The following is a 12484-nucleotide window of genomic DNA, read 5'->3' on the forward strand; positions in this document are numbered from 1 at the left end:
TGACCCTGGGCATGGGATGCTGGAGCCTCGGCAGTAGTCAGGGCCCAATGCACAAACGCTTTATTTTTCATAAATCACGGCCACCTACGTGTTGTTTTTTCTTTCCCTACCTCAAACTAGGATTTAAAGAAAAGCCTCTCTCGTGTGGCCTTCACCTGTTGGACTGAACAGGCCATCAGTGAGCCTGAAATAACCGGGAAAATAAATGTTGGGGTTTTGGTTTTTCTTCCTGTTGGGCTTTTTGGTGTATTTGAAACCCCTGGCAGTGGTATCGACAGCAGCAGCCGCGCCCTGGGATGGCAACTCATGCAGCGGCAGTCTGCGCCCCGTGAAGGGACCATGGAAAGCTGGTGGCTGCAGGGACAGCCTTGTGAGGGCATCAGCTCTCGTTTCCAATAAATAAAAGAAAAAAAGGGAAAAAGAAGGGTGAGGGGGTGGGGAAGGTGACTTTCTCATGTAATACTCAGCATATGCCCAGCTGAACTTGGTGAAGTGTGGGTGGAGGGAAAACAAAGCACCGGTGAAGCCAGGCCATAGGCTGGGCAGGACTGAAATGGTGTGGGCTGGGACCAGCACTAACCTTCAGGCTCAGCCAAAGTCATTGCTGAAGGGGAAGGGGGGGAAAAAAAGCCCACCAAACCAAACCACTGCTGCTGCTGACCCAGGGATGCCTTAGCCCTTGCTGGGCAGTACTTGAAATTAGAGGGGACACAGCTGCGACTGCTGATCCCCACTGAGCCCAGCTGTAGCCCATACCGTATGACGGGATGCTCAGTGATAAAACTGGGGAGAGTGGGGGTGGGTGGGGGTGGTCACTGTTGGGGAACTGGCCAGGCATTGCTTGGTTAGTGGTAATGGTTTTCTTTTGCATTACTTGTTTTTCTTGGTTTTGTTGTTTTCTTTGTTGTGGGTTGGGGTGGGTTTTTTTCTGCTTTTTTTTTTTTTTTTTTTTTTTAATTATTAAGCTGTCTATCTCCTAAGCCACAAATTTTTGTACTTTTACCCTTCCAATGCTCTTCCCCGTCCACTGGGTGAGGGGGTGAGGGGAGGGCTGTGTGGGGCTGAGCTGCTGGGGGAGGGGTGCAGCTGTCGCGGACGTGAAGTCGGATCAGTGAGCTGGGCCAAGCTGCTTATGAGCAGGGCTTTTATTATTTTAAAATGGAATATTTTATAAGGAGGAAAAAAACCACAATGAACAACCCCACAATAAATAACAGGTTTAAAGGAAGAACTGAGCTACTCAAAGACCAAAAAAAGAGCATCTGAGAGCATAATTGGTTTATAAAGGAAAGTTTTATTTTCAGTTATAAGGTGATTACAAACTCATCTAAAAAAGCAAAGATGACTTAAAAATATCCATATACATTTTATTTATCTAAAAAGCAAAACAGAACCTGCAAAATACAAACATTTACCATATACACAAAGGCTACAGGGTTTTTTAGGATTAAATTACACTCCAGGATTTTTTTCAAATACAAATATTCCGTTTTGGAACACACAAAAAATGTTTTAAAATGTTTTAAAAATATTTTAAAGTTGTTTTTTTTAAAAAAAAGTTCAGATGACATTTTTAAGGAGGCCATCGTCAATGCCTCCTCACTGTATGTGCTACTCATCACATTACTGTAGTCACAGTTGCTAGGAATTTAAATAATAAAAAAACCACCACTGTTTTTTAGCCAAATACATCAAACAAGCTGGACCACCTCTTATAACGTGAAGTCCCTGGCAACGTTATCAGGTAACAATCACAATATTACACCGGAGAAAAACAACATCCTATTGAACAACGAGCACTTCAGAACAGTACTGGGATGCTGAAATGCTGAGAGACTGCCGCTGGCTTCCAGGACAGGAGCAGATGACAAACTAACTCAACTTGCCCCTGCAGGTATGTTTGGGGTTTTTTTTTCAGTCTCTCAACATGATTTTGCCACTGTTCTCTTTTTTTTTTTTCTTTTTTTTTTTCTTTATATGTTGAAAAAAAAAATCAAATCTTTTTAACATCTCAACTGCAGAAGCAGATAGATTTAGAAACAATATGTATCGTGCTAACATGTACTATGCTACAGGACCGAAGCCTTCCCCTGTGTATGCACACACAAAAGCACACTTGCACAGTTCCTTAGTGTAATCGTTGCACTTTTTTTTTTTTTTTTTTTTTAAATTTTCCCCCTTTATTTCTTCTGATTTCTCCCGTCAGCCCATGTTTCCCCTGTGCTGCAAATGGGAAAGCGAGCCGCACTGTCCTGCTGCACACCACAGAGCCAGACCAGGAGAAGAAGCCTCAGAAAACTTGCCCCCTTTTAAATTGTTTTTAATTTACTTTACTCCTACAGCTCAAGGATGTGTAAAGCTTGTGGCAATTAAATTCTGACACTTTTACTGAGTATTTCAAACCAGGACACAGCAGTGATACAAAACCAGCTGTGGCTGCTCTGCTTTTCAGCAGCCCAGCAGTACCAGCAGGGTCGGGCTCTTTCCCAGTTGCAAACTCTGTCACTAAAGTTTTCCGCCTCTGATGGGGATGGGTGGGGGGATTTGTTTTCTTAATGTTTTCAATCTGCAAAATTCTGAGCTCTTTTTTTTTTTTGTTTTGTTTTGGTCAAATGGTGTCTGAAGCTTTTTCTGCTTGTTTTAGGACATAGGTAAATTGAAATCACCAATTCAGACTGACAATTGGAAAAAACAGGAAAAAAAAAAGATTTTTCCCTGTTATTTTTTAATAGACAAAAACAAATTAAGTTTTTTTTTTTTTAAGTGGAGAAGCATCATCTGTGTACAGATTTATTTTGGGCTTGGCAGCAAAGAGCCATGATCTGGTGGAGGATGCAGGGGTGGATCAGGCAATTTTCCAGCTGGGTTACGCTCAAGTCTTCTTTTAGCAAGCTTTCCCATAAAGTCAAATTGACCATTGACCCAACAGAAAAATTTTGTGACCAAAGTATGGAGCTGAGGGAGCCTCTTCTGCAGTCATTAGTAGGTTTTTTAGGTGTCAAGCGTCACCAACTGAATACTCTTTCTTAAGGTCTGCTCTGATCACAAGAAATAAAACAAGCTACCAGAGGCTGACAGTTCCTGACCTTTGCTGATGCAAACATACAAATACACAATTACATATCAATCCTAACCGCAAGGCTTTGAAGACTGATTTTGGAGAAAAAAAAGTCTGACGCAACTGCCTGAACTCACCTCACCCAACCCCCCCATACCAGGAGACATGCGGCGCTTACAGGGAGACAGGAGAGTTTTCCAGTCCAACTTTAAGGCTTCCTTGGAGGGGCAAGAGTCCAGGATTTTGTCATTACTTTCCACCACCCTCAACTCGGGAAAGGCCATTGGGACACCCTGGCAGGTTGGCTCTTTGCAGGGATGTGGTGTCTAAACTTTTCTAGTCCTCATCCTAAACAGATCTGCTGCAAGACTTACACACGTGACTTGCAGAGCAGGCATAGAAGCAACGTTCTCGCTTGTGTGTGTGCATATGAGGGTGAAAGATTTCATCTACTAGTCTACTTTAACACAGATTTATTTTATTTTTTTTTTACTGAAAGTGAGCAACTTCTATTGAATCTCCTTGGAAATGATGTCAGGGTCATCTTTCTTCCAAGTGTACTTGAGCTGCTTAACTAACTTGTCCACTCCATTCAATGCACAGCTTATTTAACATTTTATATACATTATGCCTCCATGAGCAGTCCTGCAGTGACCACAAGACATGGAAGCTAATAATCAGTTCAAATTCTTCTCCCACGGACAGAGTTTTGCCATGGATGCAACAAGTGGGAGCTCTGAACCTGTGTGACAAGCACGACATCAACAAAACTTAGGTCTCCTTAGCAAATAAAAACAGACAAGGAGGAGACTTGTAAAAGGCCTGTTGAATGGAAATGTCCATGTGTCTTCAGATCTACCTGACTTGGCTAACGCTGAGACAGAGAAGAGGAACCAGGAGTATCTGCAGTTGAGAAAGGAGGATGCACATAGGACCGAAACAGCTGCAGAAGATGCTGTCCTGACAGTGACATTAAAGGCTCTGCTGATGGTTGTAGGGGGTTTTTTTGGTGTTACAGCAACTGTAAGGCTGCGCCTTTTTTTTTTTTTTTGTTTCCCCTTTTTCCTCCTCTCCCCAAGAACAGTAGCCAAACCCAGTTTTGCTGAGCTGTTCCAGCAGACCACCCTAGCACCCCTCTGCTCCAGGAGCTGCACTGCTGCTGCGCGGTGACCACCGGCACTGTCCTAGATGGCAAGTACAGCTGCTAGACTTTTGTATTTTCATTTACCACACAAGAACAGATCCATTGTGGACCTACTATCTCACACTTTACAGAGGACTTTTCAAAGTGTGTGGATCTGTTTGGACCAGATGTGAAGGAAAGCTATGGATGAGAAGGAGAATGAGAACAATAACAACAACAAAAAACAGTTCTATTTATGAAATCATACTGTTTAAATACCAAAGTAAAGTCCCTTACAATAGATGCTCATTCAGTCATAACTAGTGACAGGTGAACTGAAAAAGTCTGGAAAACTGAGAAAAATAAGAAACAGGCTGGAGACTCTTGTGGGGTAAATGTTCCCCTTTATGTTTCTACTATGTCTTGATTTCAGTTCAGCTGGAAATAAATACTGCTGAGACTCTGCTGTTTTCAAGCCCAGAAGAACCCACAAATACAAGGGCACATGAAATGCGGAAAGTTGTGGGGTTTGCCTTGTTTTATTCTGATTTTAAACTCAGGGATCTGTTTCTAAAGATCTCGTGCCAGAAACTGCACTAATTTTTTCCCTGGATCCAAACCAGTTCATCTATCACTAGTCGTGATTTTCTAATATAGAGTTCCTCATTAACATAAGACAGGTAAAATAGGTCACAAGTTTTTAAACAATTAGGAGAAAAAACCACCCCAGTTGCATTTGCAGTCAGAAATAGGTAGAAAACACAGACTTCTTTAAAAATTATTTTAAATAAATTTGGCAGAGGATCATGTTGAAATGCAAATCTACCACCAAGAAAAGTTCAGAAATCTGATAAAAGTGTTAGGAAAAACTCCAAAACTGTAAAAATGTGAGTGTGCTCATTGGAACTCAAACCCCCAGATAAAACAAGAAGAATTAATTACATTTTTTTTCAGAGGGGATGGAAGAGGGGAGAGGGGAACTGTTTTCCAGAAACAATAATTTCTTAGCTCTTCGTGAGTCCCAGCCCTCCTTTGCAGTCGTGCCGAAGAGCACAGCAGGGCCAGCGAAGTTGACACAGAGAACGCTTCAATGAGGTTGTTGCATATGTGCGAGACATTTTCACTTGGTACATGGAAGCGACTGATTTCAATGGCACAGTTTATAATGAAATGGGGCTGGGTTCTAGTTCTCTAGTAGTTGTACTTTGAAAGGTGTAGTATTAGCCCTCTGGTTCTTCAAGCAAAGACACTCCACAACGCGGGAGATGGCTAAATACCCCGCTGACTCGCCGGAGACATCTTTGATGTAGCCAAACCATTTTTTCCCCCTAACTAAAGCTTGTCTCAGCTCTATAGCACAGAAAGAGATGTGCAAACTGTATCTCAAACACAATTATATGACAATGTATATATATATATAAAAAATAAATCAAGCATCAGTGTTTCATCTGCACTCACAGAAACCATTAATTTAGACCCCGCACACACCCGCTGCTCCCTCTCCACCAAGGCAAGTGTGCCTGTTTATTGCAGACACTAATTGCAACTCAAAAATGAGGGTCCAAGCTGAAGCCCACTAAAAGAATTATCTTTGATCACATTTCCTTGCCTTTGCTAGTTAAAGGCTATTAAAAAAGAAAATTAGCTGTATGCCTGTTTCTTTACTTTGGGCACATTTGATGACACCTAGTGGCTCATAGAGTTCCTCCAGTGACCTTCGGATGGCTATTGCCACTGGCCCAGCAGGTGACATTAGTTGTTTGCCATCTCCAGCTGTGAAAAATTTTCATTCATAACTCTCATAATACAGCAACCAGAAAAAAGAAAACAAAAGCAATTCTGCTGTGGCTGGTTTTGTTGCTGCAATTCAGCTATCTGATGTAAAAATTTGTATGAATTCAAACTAGAAAGATTTTGAAAGTTATAGATGCAGCCACTTTTCACTTTTTCTTTTTAAAATTATTTTGGTCCATCTCTTAGTTTTAAATCACTCCTTTTCTGTTACAGGAAAACCAACAAGCTAATAAACAAGTGTTTGTGCTGGTGTGGCCAGTTAGCCCATGGGACAAGAAAAAAATAAAATAAAACTACTGCATAGGAATGTTAAGAACTGGATACGCTCCTGTTTAACTGACAAACTCTGCCCTGACAGACTAAGCTGACAGCTGAGTAAGTAGATACAAACTCTGCTTTTATCAAGCATTTCCTCTAAATACCTTTGCATAGCCTAACTGTGGTATCATAAGAAGAAAAACCCTCTCCCTCTAATACAATGCCCACAGGAAAAGGTTGTTTCACCAGAGAAGCTGTTCCCAGCACAACCTGCTGAAGTTAAAAAAAAAAAAACAAAACAAAATAAAAAAAAAGCTTTTGCCCATGTTTTGGACAGTCTTCAGGGAGCAATTCCCCATGGAAACATCCACCTGGCCCACATGAAGCGGAACCCCCATTCCTATACTCTTTGTAGTGGTTTCTCTTCGCCCCCCCATCTAACCTGGAACAGTGTGCAACTCCTCCTGACCAAATACAAAGGATTTCAGTGTTACATGTTCCCTTTGCTTTAACTTAAAACCCCAAAAGCCCCATTTCTTCAGCAGATAAGATTCATGAGCCTCATAAATATGTCTGCCACTCTCCACCCCCCCCACCCCCCCCTTAAAAAATAGAATAAAATTACGGTTTAACCCAATAATGGGCAAGGAGAGTGGGGGGCCTAAGTCCACTACTGCTATGTAGTAACATGGGACGAGGGACTTAGTCCTTTCGTCTGTTCCCCCAACAGTAACGAACCTCCCCCCAAATAAATAAATAAAGCAAATCCTGTTACCGAACTTGGCAAAGCATTTTTGAGATACATGGATTAAAAGCACCTGTTTACTAGAGTGATATTATTATCTCAATTACTATTATTATTAACAACGTGTTTGTTATAAATACCAGCGAAACCAGGTGTAGGTGAGTGGTTTTGTTCCTCCCGTTGGGGATGACCTGGTTTGTGTTCACCTTTGGACGGTCAGAGTCCAGAAGGGATTCTTTTTATGTTTCTGCCTGAAACCAAAGTCCAAGTGAACAAGCGAACACCTGAAGCACCCAGAGGGCAGCTGCTGCTTTTCCCCCTCTCAGCTCCTCAGCCCTTGCCCCTGCTGCCCTCCCCGTTTGCAGAATTCAAGTTTACACTGGTGCCACCACACTAAAACATGCTTTGCTGGAAAACTCAGGAGCTGGTACTCCACCTCCCTGCTCACACACAAACAGTAGGCATTCCACTGAAGTAAAAAAACCCAAAAAATCTAAAATAATAAAAAAAAAATAAAAGAAAAATAAAAGAAGAGTGAACCACGATAAAACCTGCAAATGCCTTCCTAAAGTCCTCCTCCCGTCTGTGTGACGGCGTCCCCATGCTGAGCTCGGGAGGGACGGCCGCAAGGCTTTTCACACCCAACTTCTCTGCCTCCCACGCAAACTCTCTGCTCCAGCTGTATCTTAGTTCAGGGACTGTGCTAAACGTAACTGTACCCTTTCCCCAACGTGACCCTGAAGCCTGTCGTTTACCACAATTGAACCAGAGGGTGGAAATACTACACCTTTGAAAATTCTCTTGAAACAGCGTCTTTTTTAAAATCGTATCTCTCAACAGAGCTCCTTTTGTGTGTTCTGTAGGTTACCCTGCTCCCAATCATACCAGCACCTAAAATTGCTTTCTGAGACTTGAATGTATTGCTGGCGAGACAATCAATTCAAGTGGTAAGGTGTATAATATTTAGAGATAAAGATATATATATTTAAAAAAACCCAATAATAGTAAATTCCTGTAATATGTCTAGTCTGATATGAAAGCTCTCCCTCTACAGAGAGACATCTGCTGTGATTACCTTACAAAATATTAAAAAAAAAACACACACAAAAAATAACTTTCTCTGTGAGAAATAAAAATAAATCCTAGTGCAAATATAAAGCTCTGTAAACCTGGTCCTATGAGAATCTATGGTTAGTAAACGGCAGTTAAAGCAGGTTTATCCTCTCACAGAGAGAGCTCACATCATGGTTTCCACAATGATATGAGTTGGCTTGATCAATCCGCCATTCGAAGTTCCATTGGGGCAGAAGGGGGTGCCACTCTCCGTTTCTTTGGACCACCGATTCACTTCCTTGGGGGCAGCCACCGCCTTTATCCTCTGAAAGAAAGAAGAAAAGTGACAGTGAGAAGACCAAGCGAGCCCTGCGTCTCCGTGCGCAGGATGGAGGACGTGGCGATCCGAGGATGAGGATGGGGGCTGTCAGAGCCGTGCGTATGCCACGTGGCTCCGCAACGACGCGGGGCCCCGAGCTGTGGAGCGCCGTGTTCAGCTTCTGCTCAGCTGCAGAGCCGGGCTTGACGCAGGCAAGTGAGAGCCGCGAGGGCACTCGTGGCATCCTGCAGCACCCTGCATGCTGGGCTTTCTGTGCTGCAGCTGCTGATCAAATGAGGCGCGTTCCCCTTCCTCATTTAGAAACAGCTCTGCCTTCTAGCCCAGCCGTTCAGTGCCAAGTGGCAACTTCTCTCCTACATCTCAGTGCACAAAGGAAGAACTAAGTGGCATCTGACCAGTGTTTACTCTCTTTCCTAACACGGCCTTTGAGGAGTGTTTTGGCTACTTTTAGACTTGTCTCTCACTTGATGGTGACAATGCAGGCAGGAAAATAAACACTCATGCTCTGGCCACAGCTGAAAAAGACCATTAACATTTGGAGGAAAACAAATGCAAGCATTTGTGCTCTGGGAAATGTTCTTTTTTAACTCTATTCTCTCTTTTTTTCCTAACCCAAAGTGCCCCACTTTCTCCTCCAAGAATACCCTGGACTGCATTTAAGATGACCTCATTAGGCAAAACCAAAACTAATCGGAAACCTTCGAAGAGAATTGCTAAGTTTCACGCTTACGCAGTCTTTAAAAACTTTCCACTGGAAGAAAAACAAACCGGGGGAACCTGTGCTGAACGGTGAAGGGCAAGAGATTGCCTGCAAATCCAAACCTGAGAGAATCTGCACTGCCAAGTCTGAATCCGACCCAAAGTTTTTCAAAGACTGGGGCAACCTGGATCCAGTGTTTCAATTTGATTAATTAGGAATAAAAAAAATAAAAATTAAAGAAAGCTAAGCTGCAAAGTGAAGCTCATTGGCAGGAGGGTTTGACTTTTATTCAGTCTCCCAGAGCAAAGGCCGTGCCCGAGAGCCACACAATCCACAGGTGGATCCAAATTTCCCTGAAATGAGCTCTTACACAGCCAAGTTTGACCCAGGCTTCTCTCTCCTTTTCTCAGTGATTTTTCAGGATGGTGCTTCCTTGTCCCTGCGGGCTGGAGAAGAGAGACCTAGCACTCGGAAACACCCCAGTCCTGGAGCGCTTGTCTGCACATGGAGGCAACAATTTGCCAGGCTGAAAACTGCAGAAGTGGGACGCAAGTAAAGTTACTTGGCGTTTGTCTGAGGACAGAATGCTTTGTGTTTGTTCTGTTTCTACTGTTTGCCCAAAGGACAGGTGATCTTTAACTGCCTTATTTGCATTCACTGCAGGAGAGGCACCCAACTTTGCCCTACCTGGACGAGGGGGCAGTTCTCCAAGCACTATGCTTATTTTGTATAAAAGACAGCAAGCTGAAGCTCCCTTTCCCCTCCAGCCAGCCAACCAGTTGCTCTTACCTCAATGAGCGACCCATCTGACTGTATGATGCGGATGACCATCACCATAGGGATGCAGATCATGGAGGAAAGGGCGAGAACCCAGCCCAGGCCAATTGCCCAGTCTGGGTATGTGTAGACCTTGTTGTAGGTCAGTGGTTTGTACTTGGCCAAAGAAAAGATAAAGCACCCCTGTGGATGAGAAAGGAAAACAGAGTGAGGCTCAAAAAATGCTGAAAGCTGTAGGGCTCTGGTGTCACCACTGGCCCTAAGGAAGAGAGGCACTGAAAGGCAGAGCTGATGATACCGTATGTATTTTAAACCAATGGGGGAATTAGTCTTCAATTTAAATTATTGAAAAAGCATCTGCATCTGCTTATAGCATCTGCTGCTTGACAACAGTGTTAAGCGATGGTGCTGAACAGCTGCAGTACACTGCCTCTTCTTTTTGAGGGCTCAAATATTCGGTGTACTTTGCAAGGAGCTTACCGAGATGTTCTTCCCAGCCAATTAAATACTTCACGCTGAGTGCCTGTCTCAGACTGCTAAAGTCTTTTCGTTAAAATGGCCTAGTAGTCCTATTACTTAAAGTAGGGACTGCTCTTTGGAGAGCGAGTTTTCTGTGCCATGAATGTAATATTTTGCCAATCCTAAGAAAAATCCACTTAAATGTTGCCAATTGCAGTTTGCACAGGCACAGTGGAGAGCTGTCATGTGAACAGCTAACATCTGAGAACATAATGTCTTTGAGGGGTTTGTTCAAGCCTTCAGCATCTCTTTGCAAATTGCTCTCTGAATGCAACAGCCTGCACTTGAAGAGAAGTGGTGAGAGGTGGCCCCGAGCAGCCGCGTGGAAGAATTGAAAGGGCACGAGTCAGTACTCACCACGCAAAGAACTGGAGTGATCACAATCCAGCTCCATTTCATCCAGGGACCAGGTCTGTATCCAATCATATCCTCAATGGCATCATAAATATTATCAGCGCCTGTAACAGACAGTGAGCGCATTTATAAGGACTGAGCATATAAAAGCCACGTAAGGACCGTAGGATTACAGCCTCTTTCCTACCCCCACACCCCAATGGGTATTTAAAGGGAAGATGAGGGTGTCAGATGTGTTGCTGAAATGCTTCCCATAGCTGTGAGGTTCAAGATAATTTTCTCCTTGAGAAAGGCTGGGGGACTCTCTCATCCTATGCATCCCCCATTATTCGGATGCGGGAGGGCAACGCCGAGCCCTCCTGCCCCCGTCACGTGCCCACTCCTCTCCCCAGGCTTTCACTGAACTTGCCAGAAGGATCACCCTGGGAAGGACATGACAGCAAACGGTACCCCCTGCTTCTACAGAAATCTGACTGATGCAAAATGAAGGCTTTGTTTTGCTTTTCTAAGGACATGGATTACACGAAGAATCAGGGAAATAACCAGTCCCAAGCAGCAAACATCTTCTGATGGTTCCTCAGCTACCGTCTCGGGCAGCTACAGAGGCTACTGTCAGTCCCTGGTACTCGGCAATGCCTGAAAATAACGGGACAGAATACACTTTCCCGTCAGCTTTCTTTTTGTATTTTCTGTTTGGTTGGCTTGCCCCCTGAGGACATTGCAGCGCTGAAAAGAAATGCGCTGAGAGACAAACAGAAATTTTCACGGCTGGCCAAACTTTCAACTCTCATCTCTAAACTTAACACATGTAAATGCTTAATTGTGCCTTTATTAATTACCAATGGAAAAATACTCATTTTTGTGTGGAAAAACACTGCAGGCTGGCTTCATCCCAGATGCATACTTGTCTCCCAGAGGTCAGTGCAAATTTATATTAATGGCATGTGTCTGTTGCTGGGAAGAAGATTCTGGGATGGCTGATGATTAAATGTTTGGCTAGCAAAATTGTCACTGACTCATCAAAAGGTATTAGATGAAAGGATTCTCACTTACCATAAACCCAGGCTACAGCAATACATTCAAAGAATGCAACCCACAAAAGGCATACACCACTAGCTGCATAGTAGTCAAAGAGTTGAAAAACATACATGCCACCCTGTAAAAAAGAGACACAATGGATTACGATCCAACAGGGAAAAAACCTGAACATTTCAGACCCAGCTTCCAGTAACCAACATATCTGAATGATCGTTGTCTAACAAGAAGAAATACCAAGCAAGTAGGTAAGGTAAATATTTGGCATTGCCTTCCCCAGGGAATATACATGTTTACTACAGGAAGCATTCCAAACAAGATAAGGATTAAACAAAATTAAACCACTTAGTATAATCTTCTGAGACACTTATATCTTTCCTCTTTAAAAGTATTTTAGGATGGGCATTTACAGAAACAAATGATGTAAGGAAGTAACAGGTCACCTAACGTTAACACCTCCAAATACTAAACATGGAAGTTGGTTCATCAGGAGGGTCTTCATTTATAAATTGAGTGGAAGGACTTTTTTGTAAGAATAGTTCATTTTTTTCTTTCTAACTCTCTTGACTTATACTACTATGTTAGAGTCTTGGCTCTCACTACAGTGGAACTGTATATACCCGCACTTTTACTTGAAATGCTGTGTTTGTTGGGCACCTCCGTTACAGGTGCTATTTTAACTTCCCAATCGTGCTCTTCCAGTTGTTTTTAAAATCTGGCTTGGATTT

General features: G+C 43.1%; 1 protein-coding gene across 7 annotated transcripts in view; it reads right to left on the reverse strand.

The window, feature by feature from the left end:
* Positions 1 to 1274: 1274 nt before the first annotated feature.
* SLC6A6 (solute carrier family 6 member 6) overlaps positions 1275 to 12484 on the reverse strand; it is a 121246-nt gene continuing 110036 nt past the window's right edge. For all 7 annotated transcript variants that reach the window (XM_040593459.1, XM_040593462.1, XM_040593456.1 and 4 more), the window contains 4 exons: positions 11775 to 11877; positions 10725 to 10825; positions 9861 to 10031; positions 1275 to 8356 (listed from right to left, as the gene is read on the reverse strand). In XM_040593459.1, coding sequence (XP_040449393.1) covers positions 8216 to 8356; positions 9861 to 10031; positions 10725 to 10825; positions 11775 to 11877 — 516 coding nt within the window. In that variant the 3' untranslated portion in view covers positions 1275 to 8215. The remainder of the gene's footprint in view (positions 8357 to 9860; positions 10032 to 10724; positions 10826 to 11774; positions 11878 to 12484) is intronic.

Source organism: Falco naumanni, chromosome 4, assembly GCF_017639655.2.
Source record: "Falco naumanni isolate bFalNau1 chromosome 4, bFalNau1.pat, whole genome shotgun sequence".
Classification (NCBI taxonomy): Eukaryota; Metazoa; Chordata; class Aves; order Falconiformes; family Falconidae; genus Falco; species Falco naumanni.